The 22967-nt window shown below is 35.0% G+C and overlaps 2 protein-coding genes across 2 annotated transcripts; one reads left to right on the plus strand and one right to left on the minus strand.

The window, feature by feature from the left end:
• Window positions 1-101: 101 nt before the first annotated feature.
• Window positions 102-20172, plus strand: LOC105670100 (cubilin-like). Its single transcript, XM_012363430.2, has 53 exons — window positions 102-252; window positions 555-684; window positions 756-941; window positions 1250-1306; window positions 1389-1529; window positions 1595-1698; window positions 1965-2112; window positions 2236-2478; window positions 2851-3163; window positions 3531-3853; window positions 4142-4492; window positions 4680-4833; window positions 4946-5136; window positions 5203-5719; window positions 5952-6177; window positions 6277-6594; window positions 6663-6823; window positions 7046-7381; window positions 7527-8035; window positions 8147-8539; window positions 8644-8914; window positions 9033-9299; window positions 9384-9895; window positions 10068-10263; window positions 10582-10953; window positions 11037-11230; window positions 11366-11517; window positions 11636-11824; window positions 11916-12097; window positions 12248-12466; window positions 12565-12711; window positions 12835-12910; window positions 13042-13153; window positions 13236-13395; window positions 13538-13774; window positions 13901-13974; window positions 14311-14540; window positions 14613-14825; window positions 14913-15048; window positions 15168-15495; window positions 15658-15846; window positions 16033-16189; window positions 16274-16451; window positions 16853-17089; window positions 17336-17498; window positions 17680-17894; window positions 18053-18127; window positions 18231-18295; window positions 18381-18621; window positions 18811-18973; window positions 19272-19513; window positions 19785-19896; window positions 20006-20172. The coding sequence occupies exons 1-53, from the start codon at window positions 185-187 to the stop codon at window positions 20035-20037; spliced, it is 11205 nt and encodes a 3734-aa protein (XP_012218853.2). The 5' UTR covers window positions 102-184; the 3' UTR covers window positions 20038-20172.
• LOC136999609 (DNA ligase 1-like) lies at window positions 19928-22252 on the minus strand. Its single transcript, XM_067353991.1, has 3 exons — window positions 21843-22252; window positions 21431-21565; window positions 19928-21181 (listed from the first exon to the last, which is right to left on the minus strand). The coding sequence occupies exons 1-3, from the start codon at window positions 21845-21847 to the stop codon at window positions 20296-20298; spliced, it is 1026 nt and encodes a 341-aa protein (XP_067210092.1). The 5' UTR covers window positions 21848-22252; the 3' UTR covers window positions 19928-20295.
• Window positions 22253-22967: the final 715 nt, after the last annotated feature.

Consider the following 22967-nt stretch of genomic DNA (forward strand, 5'->3'; position numbering starts at 1 on the left):
ATCGATATATTGGGTGGATTTTGATAAATCTTCCGAATACGCCCACTCAGAGATATAGATACCCAGAATGACGATCTCACGGATCAGTCTGCCACAACCTGGCTTTTCAGTAAGTGTTCCATGAGAGTCCAACAAGATATGACAGGATAATATTTAGTTTACGGAATTCCAAGTTGCCGCTGGCATGGCTTCCACATTACGATGGTTCCTGTTATTACATTTGGGTCTCTGCGTGGCATGGATGGACGAGAGGTATTCTCTTTACTAAGTTTGTACAACGCACTAAGACGGTATCCGCATCTCGCATAATATCCTCATCATTTGCATTTGTATGACGTCTATCACATGTCAAATTGAAGGAGACTGTTATAGATTTGTAATATTTGTAGTAATATCCTTTCACATTGACAGTGATTTATCGATACGTCAAGAATCTACAAAAGAATACAAAATTGTGAAATAGAATGTTACATTTAATTTCTTTACATAAATTTCAGTTTTGTAATTATATGAATGCATATACAAACAATTTGTAAATAACCCGTAAAATTTAGGCCTGTTCTGGAATCTCGAGATGGACACCTCACAATCTCCAGTGCAAAAGACAGAAATATCACTCTGAAAATAATAGGAGACGGTTGCTTGAATGTCAATGACATCAATCTGCTCCACATAGCATCGGCGGTAACGAACGTCTATTTGTTCAGTATAACTGAAATAGAATTTGTGAGGCTAATGGTTTCAGTTGTTTTTAGGCGCAAAATGCGACACGAGTCATTGACAGGTGGCGAATGGGATACTTGACTCAGATGCAAAGTTCTCTTCACCAGCTAACGACTATAGTGACAGGCTCTACAGGTTTGCAGAGAAGGGTCGCTCTGCTGGAAAGAGCCATTGATGGAAACGGCACGATTCGTTCAGGCAATGGATCACGTATACCGGTAAGAACGTACGATATTGAATCAACAGTTTGCAATGGCATACTTCCTTGTAACCTGACCTAACCTAACATCAAATAATATCAATATGCTAGAAAAAAGATAAAAATTATTTCACATATGAAAAAGTAAAAAAAATCATATAATACATAGCATTAACTATTTACAATTTAAATTAATTGTTTTTTACGTATATTTAATCAAATTATTATTTATTGATTAATATAAAATATGTAAATAATAAGTAAAATAAGAAATAAATTACGTATAATATTTACTGTGTTAATATTTACAAAATAATATCTTTTCAGAGTAATCCTTCATTGCCAAGTATCACCAGATTCAGCATTCGTCGTATAAATAATCGAGTATGTTTTATTCATAAATTTGTTTGTACATATAAATAATAATTAGAAATAGAGATTAAAAATGTGTAAATGTATTTTTAAGCTTAGAAGTCTAGAAAACACACTGAGAATCCTAAGTCAGAAACTTCGAGAGAATGAGTGTCAGAGTAATCCATGTCAAAACGATGGTACATGTGCAGACCTTTTTGATGGCTATCAGTGTCATTGTCCATCAAATTGGGAGGTATATATGCGTATTATAAAGAGAGTACATTGGTATTTTGTAAAATTAATTTATGATATTTTTAGGGACCAAATTGTATGACAGATGTCAACGAATGCGCGAGATTTGTTGGCACAGATCTTGGATGTCAAAATGGAGCAACTTGTCGTAATTTGCCTGGATCTTATCGGTATGCAATATTATTAATATAACTACAGACGTTTAAACAAATCTCAAATCAACTTATTTTTCTACGAAAAATGAAAGACCAATATTTTATTTTAATTCGCAAAATTAATTTTCTGATAAAGTAAATTGAATAATTAAAAATTTTTTTTTTTTTGTGAATTATTTTACCGAATTCGGCAGACAACATTTGTATTTTGCGGAGGCACGATATGTTACTCGGATGCATTGTACAGAATATACTTGCATGTAATATCGGTTTGATATTAGGTGCGACTGCTTGCCGGGATGGTTTGGCCTTCATTGCACGCAGAAAACATCGATTTGCAATACAGAGAACTCGGAAGCGCTTTGCGGCGAGCATGGTGTGTGTGTCGTAAAAAACACTCCACTGGGATACACATGCATTTGCGATCAAGTACGTTTCTCGATGTTTTATCTTAAATACTGTGTTTTAATCATCGAGAAATGTCGAATAGAAGCGAGTTTGCGTGTAGTATTTGTCGCGGAAATAACTGATGCTTTTATTTATCGTTCTTAGGGATGGGAAAGCGACGGTACGAGTCCAGCTTGTACCAAGGATGTAGATGAATGTGCATTGAACCATCCGCCCTGTTCCGTAAATCCACCAGTACCATGTCGCAACACGCGTGGCTCATTCACTTGCGGTGCCTGTCCGCTCGGTTATAGTGGAAATGGCTATTATTGCACCGACATTGACGAATGTCTGATTAATAACGGCGGTTGCAGCACTTCGCCTTTCGTACAATGCGTGAACACAATGGTAAGCACACAGACGTTATATTACATTATGAAATGTGCGTGCGAAATAAAATTATGACAAATAATAAAATTAAAATTAAATTAGAACTACATCGCCGTGTTAAGGCAAATAAATTTATCAATCTTCAGATTTTAGAATAAAATTTTTGTTTCGATCGCCTCGCTTTTCCTTAGAATAATATAAGCATCTATGCTGTTAAATGTAAAAAAAACCAGAATATAAATTATATGTATATAAAAATGTAATTAATATTGTATCGTCCGTTATCTTTTCATAAAAAAATATTGACATTTTTCTAAAGATAAAAGTGAGGAGATAAAGTAGCCAAATTAATAATGTCATAATTTAATATTATAGCTATTTTAATTTCAGGGTTCTAGAGTGTGCGGCGCTTGTCCTCCAGGATATCGTGGCGATGGTGTCAGCTGCATTTTTGTCGGAGGTTGCGCTATCAATAACGGCGGATGTCATCCATTAGCCACCTGCACCGAAAATCCATCGCTTACAAGTTCTTATGTATTGTGTCGTTGTCCGGCGGGTTATGATGGTAACGGAATGGGACCGAACGGCTGTCAATTAGCTGTATCAGTTAATACAGTGTGTACTAGCAACCCGTGCGTTCATGGCACATGCGTGCCAAATGGTGCGAATGGCTTCACTTGTACATGCAATCCGGGATATACAGGTATGTATTACCGGTGAGGATTAGAGGGAATGGGTTCATGAACTTACTCGTAAACTGTAACGCTCTATTTCCTACATGTCACCAAATAGGTAAGATATGAAATTAATTCGCGTTCGGTGAATGCACACATTAGCCGCAAATATTGTCAATTTCAAATGTAAATTACGAAGTCAAATATGACGTTGAAATTTGCGATAAATAATTATATTGTTCCATCACATAAGCTTTTATTTTATTTAGTATTTAAAAATTGAGCAATTTTTGTATATTTACGTGTCTATTATTGCGTGTCTATTATTTTTTTCTAGCGACATTAACTTCATATTTTGCATCGCTGTTTACTTATACTTTTGATATTAATTTTTAGGAACTACATGCAACGTACCGATTGATCCGTGTACGCCAAATCCATGTCGAAACAACGGCATTTGCGTTGTTTCAAAAGGACAGGCAACGTGTCAGTGCTCGTCTAGCTTCACAGGCAGCAGGTGCGAAATATCGCAGCAGACGTGCGGCGGTGTGCTACGAAATCTCATGGGAGTACTTCAGTTCCCTATGGGCGGTAGTACTTACCAACACGGATTAAGCTGCGCTTGGGTGCTGATCACGGAACCTTCTAAGGTTCTGAACATCACCTTCACGTCTTTTAATCTCGAACAGTCCACAGGTTGCAAATTCGATTTCCTACAGGTGCGGCGTTACCATATTTTGCAATTAAAAAACTTTTAATTAATATATTTTTAATAAAGTTAAGGATGGAGTAAAATTTTTGTTAAAGCTGGTCTACATTAGATTGTACTTACACTTTTATAACTTCAAGACGCGATTAATAAGAAAATTACCTCAAGAGTTTTTTAATCCGTTTTAAAAACTCTGACAAATTATCTAAATTTTTATGTTCTCAAAATTTTTAATATAAATATAAACAACAAGATAAATAAGAGAGTTTATATTTTTTCTGTAATATATGCATTTTAGATTCATGACGGTAGAAATGCCGGTAGTCAAATGATCAACAGATTCTGCGGTTCTACGCTGCCTAATGGAAACGGGAATATCGTCTCGTCCCATAATGCGCTCTATCTTTGGTTCCATTCGGATAACAGTGTATCTAGCGACGGATTCACTTTCCATTGGAACACCATCAATCCTGTTTGCGGAGGTGTTTTAGAGGATAATTACGGTACAATTGCGTCTCCAGGTTCACCAGGACGATATCCTCCAAATAGAGATTGCATCTGGCGAATCAACGTTGCAGATTCGAAGAGAATTCAGTTCCACTTTGGACTGATGATGCTCGAGGAAAATTGCGAACATGATTATGTGATGGTAAATATTTCATGAGTCGATTAGCTTGCGCGCGATTAAATCTCTGTTTAACAAAATCTATGTTTTTCTTGCATACGTGACTTGTTATATTTTATTAATTTTTTTAACGTTATTGAATTTTGCAATTTATAATGTTTAAGCTTTTGCATTTATCATCAAAATCGATTCCATATTTTGTATTACACAGATTAAAGGCGCAGACGATGAACGTTTAGGACTTTACTGCAATCACACTCGTCCGCCGCCTTTGATTACACCGAGTTCTCAAGCGATTATTCATTTTCATTCTAATAATGAAGCTGAAGATGCTGGCTTCCAAATTCATTACTCGGTGATTGAAGGTATTTACAGGAACAACTTTTTAATTAGTTATATACAAAAATTGATAAATAATTCGATAATTTTACAATTTGGGAAATGTTTTTCACAAAAATAATTTACAAAAATATTTAGGTACGCCTGGTTGCGGTGGAACTTATACTAGTGAGAGTGGCACTATCAGTTCACCAGGCCATTCGTCAGTTTATCAACCGAACATGGAATGCGAGTGGAAGATACAGTTGCCAGCAGGCGGCCAAATAAGAGTATCATGGCTGCGATTTGATCTCGAGCCATCTACTAGTTGTAAATTTGACTATGTCGAGGTGATTTTTTATTTTTTTCCAGCATTTTGTATGAAAGAATTTAGACCTAATTTTACATTCTTTTAGATTTACGACGGACCTAACACGCTTTCTCAATTACTCGGGAGATACTGCGGATTAGATCTGCCGCCAGCGATCAAATCGACCTCAAATATTTTAGTTATAATCTTCAAATCTGACTGGTCTTACGAAAGGGAAGGTTTCACATTATCGTACGAAACTTTATGCGGCGGTGAATTCCATGATGAAACCGGAATTATCACGTCACCTTTCTATCCGAATCCATATCACAGCTCGAAAACATGCATTTATGAAATTATTATGCAACCGATCACTAAAGGAATCATATTAACCATAGAAGACTTGGATATCGAAGGGACAAATCCACAAAATTGTTACTACGATTATATGGAGATTTACGATGGCGATAATGAAAATGCAACAAAACTTGCTACATTATGCGGAGAGCACACTCCAGACATTCCTTATTATTCCACGTACAACTACATGTACATAAAGTTTAAGACTGATAACTCTGTCGAACGTCGTGGCTTTAAAGCCAATTACACAACCGTTGATCGCAGTGAGTAAACCTGTGTGTGGAATTTATTATTTAATTTTTTATATAATATTTATAAACGTTATAAATTTATTATATACATAAAATTACCTTAGCAAGGAAATAACACGCGGCAATTAAAGTGCAAAACACTGTTAATTTTTAACAGAAACAAAGTTTCGGCTTAAAATTTATAATGTTACTTTTCAGAAGTGCAGAAAGTAACAAAGTAATTATTAATATTATTGTTTTTAAGGATGCGGCGGACTGTTGAAAAAAGAAACCGGAATAATTCAGCCTCCTACTGAAAATGGTTATTATTCTGATGACGAGCTGTGCATTTGGACTATTCAAGCACCACCAGGATATGTAGTACAACTCTCCTGGTTGTCATTTAATTTGGAAAGTCATAGTCATTGTAGTCATGATTATGTTAATATTTACGAAAACTACACCTCACCCAATGAAAACGCAATAGCTAAGTATGTTTGACAGAGTTCCATTAGTTTTAAGTAGAAAAATATGCACAATTATTGTATATGTCGTGCAATTATTTTATATATTGTAATTATACATTTCAGATATTGTGGTAGTAATAAACCGCCCGACATAACGACACAGGATCGTACTCTTACAATACTTTTCCACACTGACTCGAGTCTCACACACGAGGGATTCGTCGCCACATATATTTTTGCAGACGTAAAAAAGATCTGCGGCGGTCGTTATTCAAAACCGAACGGCGTTATTAGATCACCGAATTTTCCTGATGAGTATCCAAACAACAAGGACTGCGTTTGGATTATCCAAGCGCCGAACAGACACAGGATCACGCTTACAGTCAATCGCTTTGATATGGAAAAACACACGTGGTGCAATTTCGACTATTTAGAAATTAGGTAAATGACTTAAAAGTTTTATTTTATTATTTTTTACAAACTAATATTTCATACTTCTCATATTTCAGAAACGGTGGATACGATTCTGCGCCATTAATCGGCAAATACTGCGGCCAAGAGATACCTAATGAAATACCAAGTCAAACCAATCAATTGTACATTAGATTTGTTTCGGATTTCTCGAGATCGTCGCAAGGCTTCGAAATACAATGGGACAGTACCACAGAAGGTAAAAGCATACATGAAGTTCTGATAAAGTTCTACATTACTTCAATTGTTTGAACAGCATGATATGTTTCTTCGATTTACAATTAAAAACTGTTTATTATGCAGAAGTCTGGATAAAAGTACAACATTGTTAAGATATCAAAAGAATATTGCAAACGCGAGAAACTATTGTCGATATAAAAAAAATAATAGCCAATTTTTTAATTTGTATATTCAATTTTAGGATGCGGTGGTACGATGACTGGAATGACTGGAGCTATTATATCTCCAAACTACCCTGAGCCGTATTCTACGAACGCGGATTGCTACTGGAAGATCGCTGTGGCAGCAGGAAGTTTAATTCAAATCATAATAGTGGATCTCGATCTTGAGCAACACAAAGCATGTCGATATGACTTTATTGAAATATTTGACGGCATCAATTATCGTACAAATGGAAGACGTTATTGTGACAATAACCATACGAAGATTATTCAATCCAAATCCAATCATATGACTATTCGGTTTCGTAGCGATTTCAGTAATGGCGGCCGCGGTTTCTACCTGAAATACGAAACGCGTAAGTATCGTATTAATATATATATATATATAGTGTAATTATAATAAATATAGTGTTTTTTAAATTTTATTTTACTTTTTAAAATTTGACTTATTTTTTACATTTTAATTATGACCTGTGGTCAACTGTTTTTTTTATGATATAGAATGTCACAACAAACTGCGTGGTTACTATGGCGTGTTAGAATCACCGAATTACCCTAACACATATGAACACTCAATGAACTGCAGCTGGATTATTGAGGCACCGATCGGTAACACGATTAATTTGACTTTCTCGCACTTTGACCTTGAAAGAGGCTCTATGGACGAAGATATGAACTCGCATAATTGTGTATTCGATTATGTTCAAATTATGGAAGGCGAACAGGACACTTCTAACACCGAACTAGGTCGATACTGTGGGAGTTACACTTCCCCGTTTAAAATTAGTTCATTGCAACATCAAGTGTTTATAACATTTTTCACGGACTCTTTTATCGCCTCTACTGGTTTCCGGCTTGAATGGCAAGTGCACGGTTGCGGTGGATATTTAACTAAACCAAATGATGGATTCACATCGCCTGGATATCCGTCTACTTATCCGATGAATATCGACTGCGAATGGTTTATTGAAGTGGATCATACGTACAGTATTGAACTCACTTTTCACGACGTAAGTGCATTTTTTTAAAAAAACGTATACACAAGATATATATAAGTAAAATTGATACCAAGTTGAATCAATGCTGCCAAAATGCTGAGAATAAAAACTTTTCTTTTCCAGATAAATACCGAAAAACGTAAATCATGTCTCTTCGACAAACTTGAAATCTACAATGGCGAGAACGCGGACACGCTTAAATTAGCGCAGCTTTGTTATTCGGACAAGCCGCTGGTCTACACTAGTTCCGGGAACAAAATGTTCGTAAAGTTCCACTCGGACTCGTCGTACGCTAGTCGAGGATTCAATGCGAGTTACAGAAGTGTTCCTCTCCTATGTGGCGGTAAATTTGTAACAGACTCAGGCTTCATTCATTCGGCGAAATATCCGTCTAATTATCCTTTTAATCAGAATTGCGAATGGCAGATAGAAGTCGACAGGAATCACGTCGTGAACCTTACATTCTTGGACTTTGATTTTGAGAACAGTAGAAATTGCACTGATGATTCTATCAAGGTATATCTCAATTTTTAAAATAAGACGCTCATAAAAATGTGAAATTCTGATAAATATTTTTTTCATTTTGATCTAATAAACATTCTTGTCTTGCATTCTCATAGATCTTCGATGGATCAACGAGAGATGATCTATTACTCGGAACGCATTGTGGTAATCAACTGCCCCCGTCTTACGTTTCAAGTAGCAATCAGATGTTAGTAGTTATGCAGAGCGATAACTTAATTTCGGCAAAGGGTTTCAAGGCTCAGTATACGAGAGCCTGCGGTGCTCGCATAATCGTGAAAGATTATGGTTTTATTACGTCTCCAACTGTCAGTAACGGCGATATTGAGGAAACTAATTGCACGTGGACGTTGATAGCTGAAAATCCAGGTAAACACAATTCAACTTTGTCTTATATACATGTCTTTTTTTCCTGAATCTTATAATTATTTTATTCTGTATGATTTAAAAACATTTTTCATAATTATATTTTATTTTTGTATTGTAGACGATCACGTAACTATCACTTTCACGCATATGAATATCGACCCGCTTGAAATAACCTTCTCGTTGAGTCCCAATGAAGATGATTGCGATTGGGACTATGTTCAGGTGCTTGAGGGCGAGGGCATGGATGGCCCGTCTCTGGGAAAATGGTGCAACAATAAAACACCGCCGCCGATTACGAGTACCGGAAGCTCGCTCACGCTGCATCTATTCGTGCATTACGAGTTTGTGGGATACTTTGCCGCGTCTTATTCCTCCCTGAATACAGGTGCGTCGAATGAAATCGACATCTATAAAAGGCATACACGAAATTGCATGAGAAAACATTCATAATTTTGTTTCCGTTTCTCAGCCTGCGGCGGAAACTACACGTCCGAATATGGAACGATTACCTCGCCGCGTTATCCAAACAGCTATCCCCTAAACGCGGAATGCGTTTGGATTCTAAATACCTCACCCGGCAACAAGCTTACTCTTGCGTTCACCGAGTTCGATATCGAGTCGAGTGAAAACTGCGATTTGGATTACCTCGAAATACGGGAGAACAGCGGAATCGGAAAACTCATTAGCGTTTCTTGCGGCAAGGACGCTACGGCAATTACAACCTCTAATAGTCTGTGGATCAAGTTTAAGAGCGATAGTTCGGGCACCGCTAAGGGTTTCGTGGCCGAATATACTTTTGTCGGAGGGAACGAACTCGAAGGACCTATGGGACGCATTACCTCGCCGATGTATCCGTTGCCTTGTAAACGATCATTTACGTTTTCATGGCGCATCACCGTTGAAATGGATTCTGTCATACGTATCGAATTTAAAGATTTACAGATAGAAAACATTGGATCATCCTGCTTCGCTAGCGTTGATGTAAATATTCTTATCGAATGTAACGGAATCTAAAATAACAAGCATATCTTAAAAGCTAAATACGTAATTTTAAATATTTATGTCTAATTTTGATTACACTTAACAAACTTGCAATATTTTTATGTAATTTTAGAAAATTAAAATTTTATTTGTTTTTTTTTTTTTTTGTTAGATATATGATGGATATGATAGTGAAGCGCCAAGCCTGTTAGAAGTCTGCGGCTACACTCTGCCAGATCCAATAGAATCATCTAGTAATGTAATTTATATCAGAATGTCATCCACTTATATTAGGCACGGAAGTTTGTTTGATCTTACGTGGCTTCAAATACCAAGAGACACTCAAGGCACTAACAAGGAAATTAAACGTAAGATATTTGCATTATATACGCATAACCATTTTATTATTATCAAAAATGATTATTTCATGCAATAAGATTTAATCTGCGTTAATACGATACGTTAATTTCAATGTATCAGCAGCGACATATTACGTTAAATTTAATAATGTATTTAATTAAATAGCGTGTTTAATATAAACGCAAAGCAGTATTAAGCGCATTATATTAAAACTATAGATTCACATCATTTTCATATGAAACGTATGCCGAATATTATAATAAAATAATTATGTTAGCACATGTGCCCACAAATGGCGCGATTTAAATAAATTTATTTCTCCACAGTGTCAGAATGTAACAAGGAAATAGCTCTAATGGGCGATCGCAACCACACGTATGCCTTCAGTTCTCCTGGTTGGCCTACCGGATATGCGGACAATTTGCATTGCAATTGGGTCTTCACATCACCACCTGGAACACATTTGGTGTTGAGAATAATGACCATGAATTTGGAAGAAACTAGCAATTGTGTAGCGGATGCGGTTTCCGTTTATTCGGGATACGCGTTGACGTCGACGAGCAATGCTAAACTCGAAGGTAAATTGTGCCTGGCGAATTCCACGATGACCTTAATCAAAGGGACCAATGTGATGACGGTGAAGTTCGACACGGACACGTTTGTCAATAAAACCGGCTTCAACGCATATGTATATCGAGGTTATTAATGTTCAATTTCTTTTTTTACAAAATTTTATTTTGAACACAGATAAATACTGGCAAATAATTTTACCAATATTCAGATTGCGGAGGTCAGTTAACCGAACCCAACGGCGTGATTGAGTATGACAATTCTTCTGTGAGAGTAATTCGCACATGGCATTTTACATGCGAGTGGAACATAACGGTAAAAGCTGGCAGAACAATCAAAATACAGATTGTCGAGATGTCGATACAAGAAATGTCCGATCATTCATGCGGCAATGATTATCTTCTGGTTGGTAATCATATTATCGGTTTTGCGTGATACTTTTCGGATTAAGTAGTTTAGTCAATTGATACACATTAAATAACAAAGAATGATGAAGGCAAATATTTTCAACGTGTTAAAATAATTTATAAATAATTCCAGTTGAAAAATGGACACGAAACGCTTTCGCCTTTGCTGGGGAACGGAAAGTATTGTGGCAATGTAACACCGTCAGAACTAGAAACCACCGGAAATCGTGTTTACGTTAAAGCTACTGGCAATGGTCTAAACTTCCGCTTTAAACTCACTTACAGGTAATTTTTGAATAATGCATTTTAATGCTGAAAAAAAAAAGATTTTTCTTTGTCAAATGTCACGCACCAAGAATTATCTTATCGAGCTGCAATAATCTCATTTGTCTTCATATTTTAGAGAAGTGAGCATGGTCTGTGGTGGCCGCTATATTTTGACAAGCAAAGACAATAAATATGAAATATCAACCCCTAACTATCCAAACATCCCTCCAGCCTTTGCCGAATGTACTTGGACAGCTACTGCTCCTGCTGGTGAAAAGCTTTCTATCCACTTCCTGGATCGATTTGATTTAAGTTATAGCAAAAAGTGAGCTTAATCATTGGCGGAAGATAGAATAATTTTTTTTTTACAGGAGATTCCGATTAAAAATGATATTTTTATAACAATATTTTTTTAGCTGTGAAAAGGAATATATTGAAATAAGGGACGGCGGAACTGATAATTCAAGGCTACTGGGAAAATATTGTACAGATGTAGCACCCAGCAGCATGAGCACCATTGGCAACATGATATACGTCTATTACTATACAGAGTTATCAGAGCCCAAGAATGGTTTCAAAGCTTCGATTGTTTCAGGAGGTAAGCGCTGAATGAATATTATAAATTTTAATACGAGAACGGCAATTCTTAAATGATTTAGAATTAAACGATATCGGTGCGTCTAATTTATATGTATAAAATTATATTGAGAGCAAGATGAATTTGATAAAATATATGTTTTTATTGTAGAAGTGTGTGGTGGAGTTTTGCGCGGTACCAGTGGCGTAATCGAGTCGCCGAATTATCCGAATTCCTATCCTGTCAATCAAACTTGCTCGTGGTTAATAATAGGACCGACGGATCATACCTTGAAATTACAATTCCGTGACATACATCTGCCTGGTTTTCGTCGATGTTATTCGACCGATCACGTTAAAATTGAAGAGAAATTTGTAGAAAATGATACGAGTAAGTAATCATACAATTAATTTGATGCAATTTGATTTGATTTAGATCTAATTTCGTTGATTGTTGCAATAACGATGATAAAAAATATTTGTTTACAGTGTCGGAAATTGGAACTTACTGCGGTCTCCAAAAACCAGATGTAATTGAAACATCGTCAAACCAAGCATACATATCTTTCAAGAGCGATAATAGGGATTACGTGATTTACAGAGGCTTCAGTCTGAACTTCACCGCTAGCCAAGAAAGTTAGTAATAGCAAAACTATATTAAACAATTTTCAATTGCGCGTTACAAATTTTACTTCATGTTATTTGTACAATTTAAAATTTAATCACACATCTTACATTCATACATTATTTTGTTCGTAGCGTGCGGCGGTTCATTAACCGCAATGTTTGGGACAATCAAATCGCCTGGATATCCTAATCCACGTACACGGCCTAGGTAAATTTCTTTTAAAAAATATATCGATTTTTGTCAAGTGGAATATGTAGCAGAAATATTATCAAAAAAAAGTCTATAAAATTTTACTATTACAACTTCTACTTATATTAAATATCGATGATATATCGTAGATACTGCGATTGGCGAATTAAGGTACCAGTGGGATATCAAATTGTGGTGGATATTTTGGATATAGATGTTGTTAACGAACCTGGATCTACACACATAGGATACGCACTTTCGGTAAGCAACGTAATCCCCGATAGCATTTAAAAATCGTTATCACGATAAAACAAGAATGTATATTGAAACGTTTCTATTGCAGTTCTACAACGATTTCCGCTTTAAATCAAAGATCAAAGTCTTGGGACAAGGCGCTAGTATAGAGCAGATAAGGAGTTCCACTAATACTATGAGTCTCGGATATTGGTCCTCCATTGGGCATCGAGGTTTCAAACTTCGTTATATTGCACTACCCCCAGCCCGTAAGCTTCAGATGTTATTATTGGCAGTTAAATCCATCATGCATTACAATAGTGCAATCTAAATTGTGAAAATATATTTTTTCATATTATGTTTGATTTGTGGCGTAAATTATTGATTTTTACCGATGCGCTCTATTTGTAGCTTGCGGTGCAAGCTTGAGAGAACTGGAAGGCAACATAACGGGTCCTACAACTCTGCCTTTTAATCAAACTTCTTACGTCTGCAATTGGAAATTGGAACCACCTGAAAATATGATCAGTTTGTCTAACGACACCGGTTTAACACTGACAATAAAAGTTACCGGCAACTTGGGCGGACACGAGAGTGAAAACAATATTAAAAGAAATTGCTTTTTCCCTCAATACATCGAACTTGAAGGTAAAAGATATTATTTGATATTTTATTCTCCTTTATCGATGGCAGTTATTGGAAAAAATGAAAAAATCAGAAATTAATATTTTAAATCTGAATAAATCGATATAAAGTATAACTGTCAATTTGCAGATATTGGAATGTTATGCGGAAATATGACGGAACCTAAATATTTGAGAAGCCCGAAATTAGTCAATGATTTAACGGTAATGTATTATTATTTATTTTATTATTTATGCATGTTTTTTCAGTGTTAATTAAAATTTTTCCTCCAAAAGACGTTTAATTATAAAATTAATAATAAAATAAAAAATATTGTTGACTTTCTGATAGAAAAAAACTGTCACTAGTCAGGCTTAAAAGTATCTCAGTTAACTCAATTTTTTAGATTAAATTTTTGTTATACACTAATTTATATTATATAATTTTTAACTATTATAATTCCCAACCATTACAGTTTCAAGAATTTTTCAGTACAATAAACTAAAATTGTTTATTTCAATGTCAAGTACAAACAGAAACAGAAATCTATTAATTTTTAGGTAATGAACGGCACTTACGGAAAACCTATAAATTACAATATATATTATAAATGGCAACCTTGTGGTGGTATTTTACGAGGCCCATCTCATACTATCAAAGCACCAAAGAATATTCTTAATCCGATAAACTGCGCTTGGCACATAAACTATCCTGAGAACGAGATAATTAAACTCTCTTTCGCCAAACTTCAACTCCACGATAATTGTGACGTAAATTACCTCATTGTCAGGTAGGCTACTTTATATTTTTTATCAAATTATTATCGATCTATTCTACATTCGTCATGTTTATCTATAATTAGAAACGACGGACCAACGGCACCGCAAATTGTAAGGTACTGCGGTCTTTCGGCAAGAGTACTTGGCAATCTTAACATTACTAGCCTATCGAATCAATTATGGATAGAATATTATACATCTGTCGATGTAAGTGATTTCGAGATTAATTTGGAAGTCGCCAGCACCGGTTGCGGGGGATCATTACGCGGTGGCAGTCGTGCAATTTTATCGCCAGGGTAATTTGCTTCCGATAAGACAGACACTGCAATACTACACTGCTTTAAAGAAAAATCACTTAATAACACTTTTGCAATGTCGCGTAGATTTCCTAAACAATATCCAAATAACGCTGAATGTACGTGGGAAATTTTCGGTGAAAATGGATATCACATAGGTTTGGTCTTCGCCGATCGATTCGCCGTGGAAGCTAGTTCGAATTGCGAGAAGGATTATGTAGAGGTCTGATCATTACTATTTACATGATAAATATAACTTATTATCATTTATTAACATTAACGATATTTTTGTAACAAAAAAATGTTGGAAATTATTAGTGATAAATGTATTATGTTATGCAGGTATTCGATTGGATTAAAATTAATAATGCTGTTGGGGAATGGAAAAGTCTCCAGAAAGTTTGCGGCAGGAGCACATTTCCACCCTTTAACTCGACGTCGAATCGCATGAAGGTGATCTTCCATTCGAACGAGGCGATACAGTTGGATGGTTTCCGCGCCGTCTGGAGCGAGAATTGCGGCGGTATTTTCCAGGCCACCGATAACGTCAATGTCATCCAATCACCGTCGTATCCAAATTTCTATCCACCCAGCGTGTTCTGCAATTACACCATCATTGCGCCAGACGAAGACATTATTGTCGAGTTCACTGACTTTCAGCTCGAGCGTGGTGAGTGACAATTATCTCTCCGCCATTCCTTTCCCCCGTGATGGAATTACCGCGGGCAGTAGCTACATTTCATGAAGCCACGATAATGTTTGAGATACCAGCACAATTTATTATCTGTAAATAAGAAAAACCTGCGAAATCAAAATTAATTAATTTTGACAGGTCGCGGAGATTGTCGTTTTGACAACATCACTATCATAACGGAAAATATGCGTATGGTAGAAAATGTGGAGACTTTCTGTGGCAGCAACAAGCCGCCGCTTTTGAGGTCGACTTCAAAAGTACAAATTATCTTCATGACGGATAAATATGTGCAGCGAAGTGGCTACCAATTTAAATATTTCCTGACTAGTAAGTTTCTCATTTTTTATATATTAATCGGTCATTACGAAAATTACACTACGGACAATAGAGAACGCACTAATTACCAGAGAATGTAATTAGATTAATGTACAAAATACGATGGATGATAATTTGTCGAGGAAATTATTAAGACAATGATAGGAAAAGAAATAATGAAATCGTTGTAATTAACAGAATGTGGTGGTATAATTACGCATCCCACTGAACTGAAACCTTTGATGCACGGAAACGAATACTTTGGACGCATGAATTGCACTTGGATCATTAAAGCGCCACAAGGGAAGAGCGTACTTCTACGTTTCGAGAAGTTCGTTCTCGAGTACAGCACACAGTAAGTTTTAACGAATCCACATCAAACGTATCTTCATTATTTAATTTCATTAAATCAATTCATTTCATTATTGCCAATTTATAGTTGCTACTTCGATGATGTCGCCGTTTATGAGGGTGATTCAATACTAATCGACAAACGGATGGGTCAGGTTTGCGGAAACTTGACTGAACATTTACCTACGTTCAAGTCAGAATCCAATTCCATGGTCGTTAGTTTCAATTCTGATAGTTCGCAACATTTTGAAGGTTTCACGGCCAAGGTATTGTCTATTATTAAATATCATTTTATCGCATTATTTAATATAAACCTGTTAATTAGTAATAACAAGTGTCGCATATTTGCGATCGTTATTTGAGAGGAAAAGTGAATCTTTTAAATCCATGTATAAATTAGAAAAAAACTCAACAATTTTCACTGAATGATTTAAAAGTGAGTGCAAATATTTAAGTTAAAATTAAAAGAAATTATAGCTATACTAACTATACCTATGAAAAACAGTGTACACACAATTAGAACAACTTTAACTTTAAAACTAATTTTCTAATAATTAACGAACTTAATTCACTTTTCTTCTGAACCCTTCATTTAATGGTTATTATTTAATTTACTTGTCGACTAAATTCAGATAATGGTTGTACTAATGATAGTGGAAAATTTTAGGTTCTATTTACAACAAGTCCAGCTGACGGTTGCGGAGAGTCTATTAATATGACTTCGATCCGATCTAAATCGTTCAGAACTCAACGAGCGGCAATTTATCAATCGTTCGAAGAGTGCCATTGGACTGTCGTGACATCGCCGGGCAAAAATATTAAATTTACTATAAATAGTATAGATATCAAGAATTCAACTAATAATAACACGCGAAATGACATATGTACCGGTGATTTCCTTGAGGCAAGTTTGAGCTCACTGATAAGTATTTTTTAGAAATACTGATAACAAGATATTACATTGTGTGTGCTAATGCGTAGATGGAATATTTTACGCAAAACGTCAAACAGATAAAATCGTTAACGTAAGATAGCTGAAATAAGCAATTTCTTGTTCTCTTGAATACAGTTTGGAAAATTAAAATCGATGGAAAAGGATTTTCATTGTGTTCGTATTAATTGAAATTGTCGTGTGTTTTATTATTATCAGATTCGAGATGGCAGTGGACTTTATGCCCCACTTTTGGGTCAATACTGCGGCAACACGTTGCCACTTCCCGTAGTATCTTCCACAAACTCACTATGGATTAGATTTTATACCGACGGTACTGCTGTAGGAGCCGGTGCGACAGCTACCTTGGATGTTGTTGATTGTAAGAGATGTTGTTTCGTGTCAATTTACTCAATATTTTATTATATAAAACAAAATACAATCAAACAGTAGTAATTTATTCTGTTTTATGATAAATATTTTAATTTTCACAAATTTCTACTTTTTTGTCAACTATTTTTCTTGATTTTAACCGTAGTTTTACTTGTGTAATTTTGTTACAGCATTATGCGGCTTGACTACTCGAACAGTGAACGAAACGACGCAAATACTTACGTCGCCAGGTTACCCGAATACGCATACATTTGGTACACAATGTCGCTGGAACTTACGACACCCCGACGAATACTCTGACAGACTACGAATTCGATTTATAGATTTCGAAATGGCAGATTCTAACAAATGCGAGACCGAGTATTTAGAAATTACTGAACAGAAGGCAAGTGTTGGACAGATAATATTTTCAAGTGTGCTTATTCTGTATGGAGAGTTTGCTAATTAATGTCTGTTTAAAAATATATAATTCTTTGATGATTGATATTAATTTGTAATCAATCAGTGAAATATAACTATTGTCTTCTTTTTAATAATTATCAGAGATTCATAAACGAAGGCTTCGGAACGGACTTCATTTATAGTGGCACGAAAAATCATCCAATTAGCATAGAAATGGTAAGATTGTTAGAGTTGTATTATCAGTATAAAAAAATGCATTTTATTTTATCAATTATTTGTATATTTTTATGTTATATATGTCATCTTATTTTCTTTTCAGGGTAGTCGTCTACCTTATTCCTCATATAAATATTGTGGCAACGAATTGCCACATGATTACTACAGGTATCTAATTATACCTCTAAATTTCATTGAGATGTTATACATATATTCTTATCAAGATTATCTCAAATCAAATATTTTCCCACAGTTATGGCAACAGCATACAAATTTCGTTTAAATCAATGTCCAATGACCACAAAGGCTTTAAGCTGGAATATGATATAGCAAAGTGCGATCGGAATTATACGAGCGAACAAGGACGAATTTTCCATCACGGATTTTCGAATTGCTGGTTCACGATTACCGTTCCGGCAAATCGCACTATTTCTCTCTACTTTAATCAATTCAGCATTTATGATGCAGACCACTGCATACACAACGCGCTGCAAGTACGTTAACTTTCTTAATTCCTATGAAGAAAATTGTAAAACTTAAAATTGTATTTAATTTACATAGAAATTTAATTTAATTGTTTACCATAGCAGAAATTACCTAAGCAACATAAAACTCGTTTTCATACGCGCAAAGGGATGCTTGCTGCAAGTTTAATTGTTTTAATAAATTTGTGCGTGCCATAGGTTCATGACGGTGACTCCAGCGGACCGCTTCTAGCGACGTTATGCAGCACGGCAATACCAAGCCCGATTTTCAGCACCGGCAACAAACTCACTTTGCATTCCTGGACCGAGAGCGCCAGCTCTTTTCAAAGTTACGACATCATTTACACGACTACGGATGCAGGTACGACGCAGGTCGTTCGTAGCAATATGCACAAATCCCTTTCTCCGTTGCATCCGATTAATGCACGCCGTCAAACGCGGGGAAATTGCAACGCGCGTGCGATGATTTACGACGCTGCGGCGCCTCCCGAGATACGCGCTCGCGAGGCGTCGCGGTTTATTTTCACGCGCGAAAATCCGATTGCGACATCGCATTCAAATATCGCACGCGCATTATACCACAGATGAATATACATACATATGTAGATCGGCGCTCCCGCGTTGCCTCATAAAATACTTGAAAAGAGAAAATTGCGCAGGTCGTGGCTGCGGTGGTCGTATATTCAATTATGGCGGCAGATTTACGTCGCCGTTGTACCCCAGCATATATCGCAACAATACTGTGTGCACTTGGGACGTTAGCGTGCCGCGAGGCTTCAAAATCATTCTCCAGTTTCTCGTCTTCGACATCGGCACGAAGAAGAACTGCGGCAGCAATAATGTCAAAGTTTACGACGTACTTCCGAACGAACAACTTTTACGCAGCACATATTGCGGTGGAGTAAGTGCTTTCGTAAAATAAGATATATTTGAAAATTACCTATAAATTCTGCAAATTTGAAAATTGCTTAATAATTGATTATTTAGAAGAATTCTTTAGTCTTTTTTCTTCTGGCCAGAATTTATTATATAAAACTAAATTTCTATTTTTTTTAAATCATATTTTAAGCATTTCTAGAAATTTTTTTATACAATATACACTACATAGTTTAAAGTAAAATTAAAATAGTTTTATTAATTACAATATATAATATTCTTTTTTTTATTAATAGGATGACCCAGCGAGGGTAGAAGCTGACAGTAATCGAGTTCTCGTTCGATACTCTTCGACGGTGAATAACATTGGTACAGGATGGGTTATTGCATTTATGGCACAATCTACTAGTAAGCGCAAACAATCATCTCTACACGATAAGACATTTCAATTTTTTTATTTATAAAATTGTGTAAGTGTGTATGATAAAAGATAATAATTGTGAAATAATATTTTCAGCGCATCCCATCGATATATTGAGCAATTATTGATATCGGTAAGAAGACATCAAGACTGTGACAAGTGGTGTTTAGAAATAAGAAATTTAATAGCAGACATTAGTAAGGAAGACATCTTTATACAATTAATCACATAGATAGACAAAATAAATAAAGTCGCCCCACGTAGCACGCATTATCATTTGATACCTTCACCGGCACCGTGATAAGACACGATAGTATGCGAACGTAAGATAATTGATATCTGAATGTTTTCAAAAGTCCCAGATTTTAAATCGAAGTATTAAAATATTAATGTTCTGATTTCGCACACTGTTCACCGTCTACTTGCGCCGAGCAATTTTCTTCATTTTCATCCTCACTTCTCGTATTCTCGTCTTCATCAGCCTGCTCATTTTCTTCGTTCGAATTTCCATTTGCATTTGTTTGTTCTTCCTCGATGAGATTTTCTTCCGCCTGCTCGTTTTCAATCGCCTCTTCTTCTTGTTTTACTTCGCGCTTCTTCCTGTTTTTCTTATTCTCTTTCGTTTCTCGAGCTTTTTGTTTATTTTTCTTTGTACTTTGCACAGTTTCCTCCTGTTCGGAATTAACTTCAATTAAATCTTCCTCGGCTTTTTCAGACTCCGTATTCTTTGGTACCTTCTGCTTCTTCTTTCTCTTATCAGACTCGGTCTTTTTATTTTTTTTATTAACGACATCCTGAGCATTTTCAGAAGTTTCCGATTTGGAACGCTTTACTTTTTTTTTGCTTTGGACATCAGCATCTGCATTCTCTTCAATGTTTTTTACTTTCTCAACATTTTTCGTTTTCTTTTTGTTCTTTTCTTCTTTCAAGCTCTTCTTCGATTTTTGGCGAATCTCAGAATCCTGCGAAGCTTCGGATTGTTGTTCGGATTTTTTTGACTGTTTGGTCTTCTTGTCTTTCTTGCTTTGTGCTTCTGTCTTTGTCTTATCTTTCGAATGTTTCGATTCGGTATTTGTGTTTTCTTTTTCATTTATCACTTCAACTTTCTCCTCACGTTTGTTTCGCTTATTCTTTGACTTCTCTGACTTGTAAGAATTTTTTGCTTCTGTGTATTTTTCGGAAGGATTTTCAACGTCCTGTTCTGATGAGCTGCTCTTTCTTTTTTTTTGCTCTTTTACATGTTTGTCTTTTTCTCCTGATTGATGTTTATTTCTAAAAAAAAAACACTTTAATTAATTAATAACACAGAAAATTATAAGTTCGAAATAAATAGTATATAATAATTAATAAATTATATTTTAATCTTTAAGACAGCAATTTGTATTTGTATTTATTTTATAAAAACCTAATTATGATTTAAAAGATCTTCATGAGTTTTATCTAATATTGATAAAATAAAACATTAAATATTTTTTAAAAATATAAAAAACGGGTTTTTTTATTTTATTATCAAGTACTTACTTTGTATGGTGTTTTACATCATGTTTCTGTTTCTCATTGCTGTCTTTATTTTCTACATCTTTGCTCGATTTCTTTGCATAAGTTTCTGATACAAGTATTGTAACTAATAAAAGCGCAGTCAGCAATATCCACAGCCTAAAAAAAGAAAACAGATTTTGCTTGTCCACTTTCATAATAGAATAAATTTTCCCATAATAAATTAATAGAATAAAGATTGATATATAATCGATAAACTGCTATTAATATATATTAAATATATAAAATTTATAGATACAAATATTTTAAAACAATTTTTCTCAAGCAAACATTTATTACAATCTTAAAATCTTCAACGTAAAGTCTATCTTAACAGTTACTTTTCAAGTTGAATTTCTGTCGCACATCAGAAACGTCTAAATAATATTTCGCTTACCGCATTTTAATAAATTTTAAGTTCCACTTATTTACACCTTGATTTTCTGCGCACGAATAATCACGGGAGGAATTTGATACAACACTATCTTTCCTCAAGTATTACTTGCTCCTTATATCTCGTTGTCTTCCAAGATATCTCGATAAATATGTCGTGTACATTTGTCACTGGCGTTACAAAGTCGATATCGTGAATGCTATCTGATTGCGAGCCAAATCTGCGATGTGGCAAATTAAAACGCTAGCACATGTAATGTATGCAAACTGTGAGGATTAAATGTTAATGCATCTCTCCGATTCAGTCACGTCGCAGATGTGACCTTTAGAGAGGTTTAGAATGTAATACGTCGATATGAGATAAACTCGAGTTTCCAGTAATATATTGTTTTTGCCTGCTATCGTATATATTTCATACGCTGCAACAGACATAAACCAAACTGAAATATGTTTGAATTCGTAGATATCTTATTAAGATAGACATCTAATCTAATATCAATAACAACTGGCTTCCACTTTACGTATTTTCTGACGTTAATAAGCACTCGAACAGTGTGTATATGTAATAAACAATTGCAATTGTTCATTCCAGGCATTTTTTCGAGAAGCTTTGATTAAAACGTGATTAAGGAAAAACTTTCTATGACATTTATACTGAATTAGTTGAATTAAAGTTGATAAGCTTAGACGATATATATAAAATACTCTCGCAAAGAGATAACTCAGATTTTTCAATCTTTTTAATGGCAAATGTGGAACGAATTGTAGTAAGATTTATTTTAATAAAAAAAGGTTTATTTTTTATAGTAATCTAAACGCATTACTGTTAAAATTATATGAAATTATAAACTTTTTTATTGTAATTAATATTTCAAATAAATTACAAATAGATTTTTTATGACTTGATTTATATTTTTATTAACATCATATTTGCTAATACTTAAATCTACCTAAATTTATTTAATTTATCTCGTATTTCTACACATTTTTGAGATTTCTCTCATAATTTATTTGTATAATTCCAGTTAATATTTTTATACTATCTATTCGTCGTACACAATTTGCGTCATATATCTATATGTGTATAGTTGCAATTGTTCTTATCGCATTTGTCAGGTCATCGTACCAT

The sequence above is a fragment of the Linepithema humile genome, chromosome 4, assembly GCF_040581485.1.
Source record: "Linepithema humile isolate Giens D197 chromosome 4, Lhum_UNIL_v1.0, whole genome shotgun sequence".
NCBI lineage: Eukaryota > Metazoa > Arthropoda > Insecta > Hymenoptera > Formicidae > Linepithema > Linepithema humile.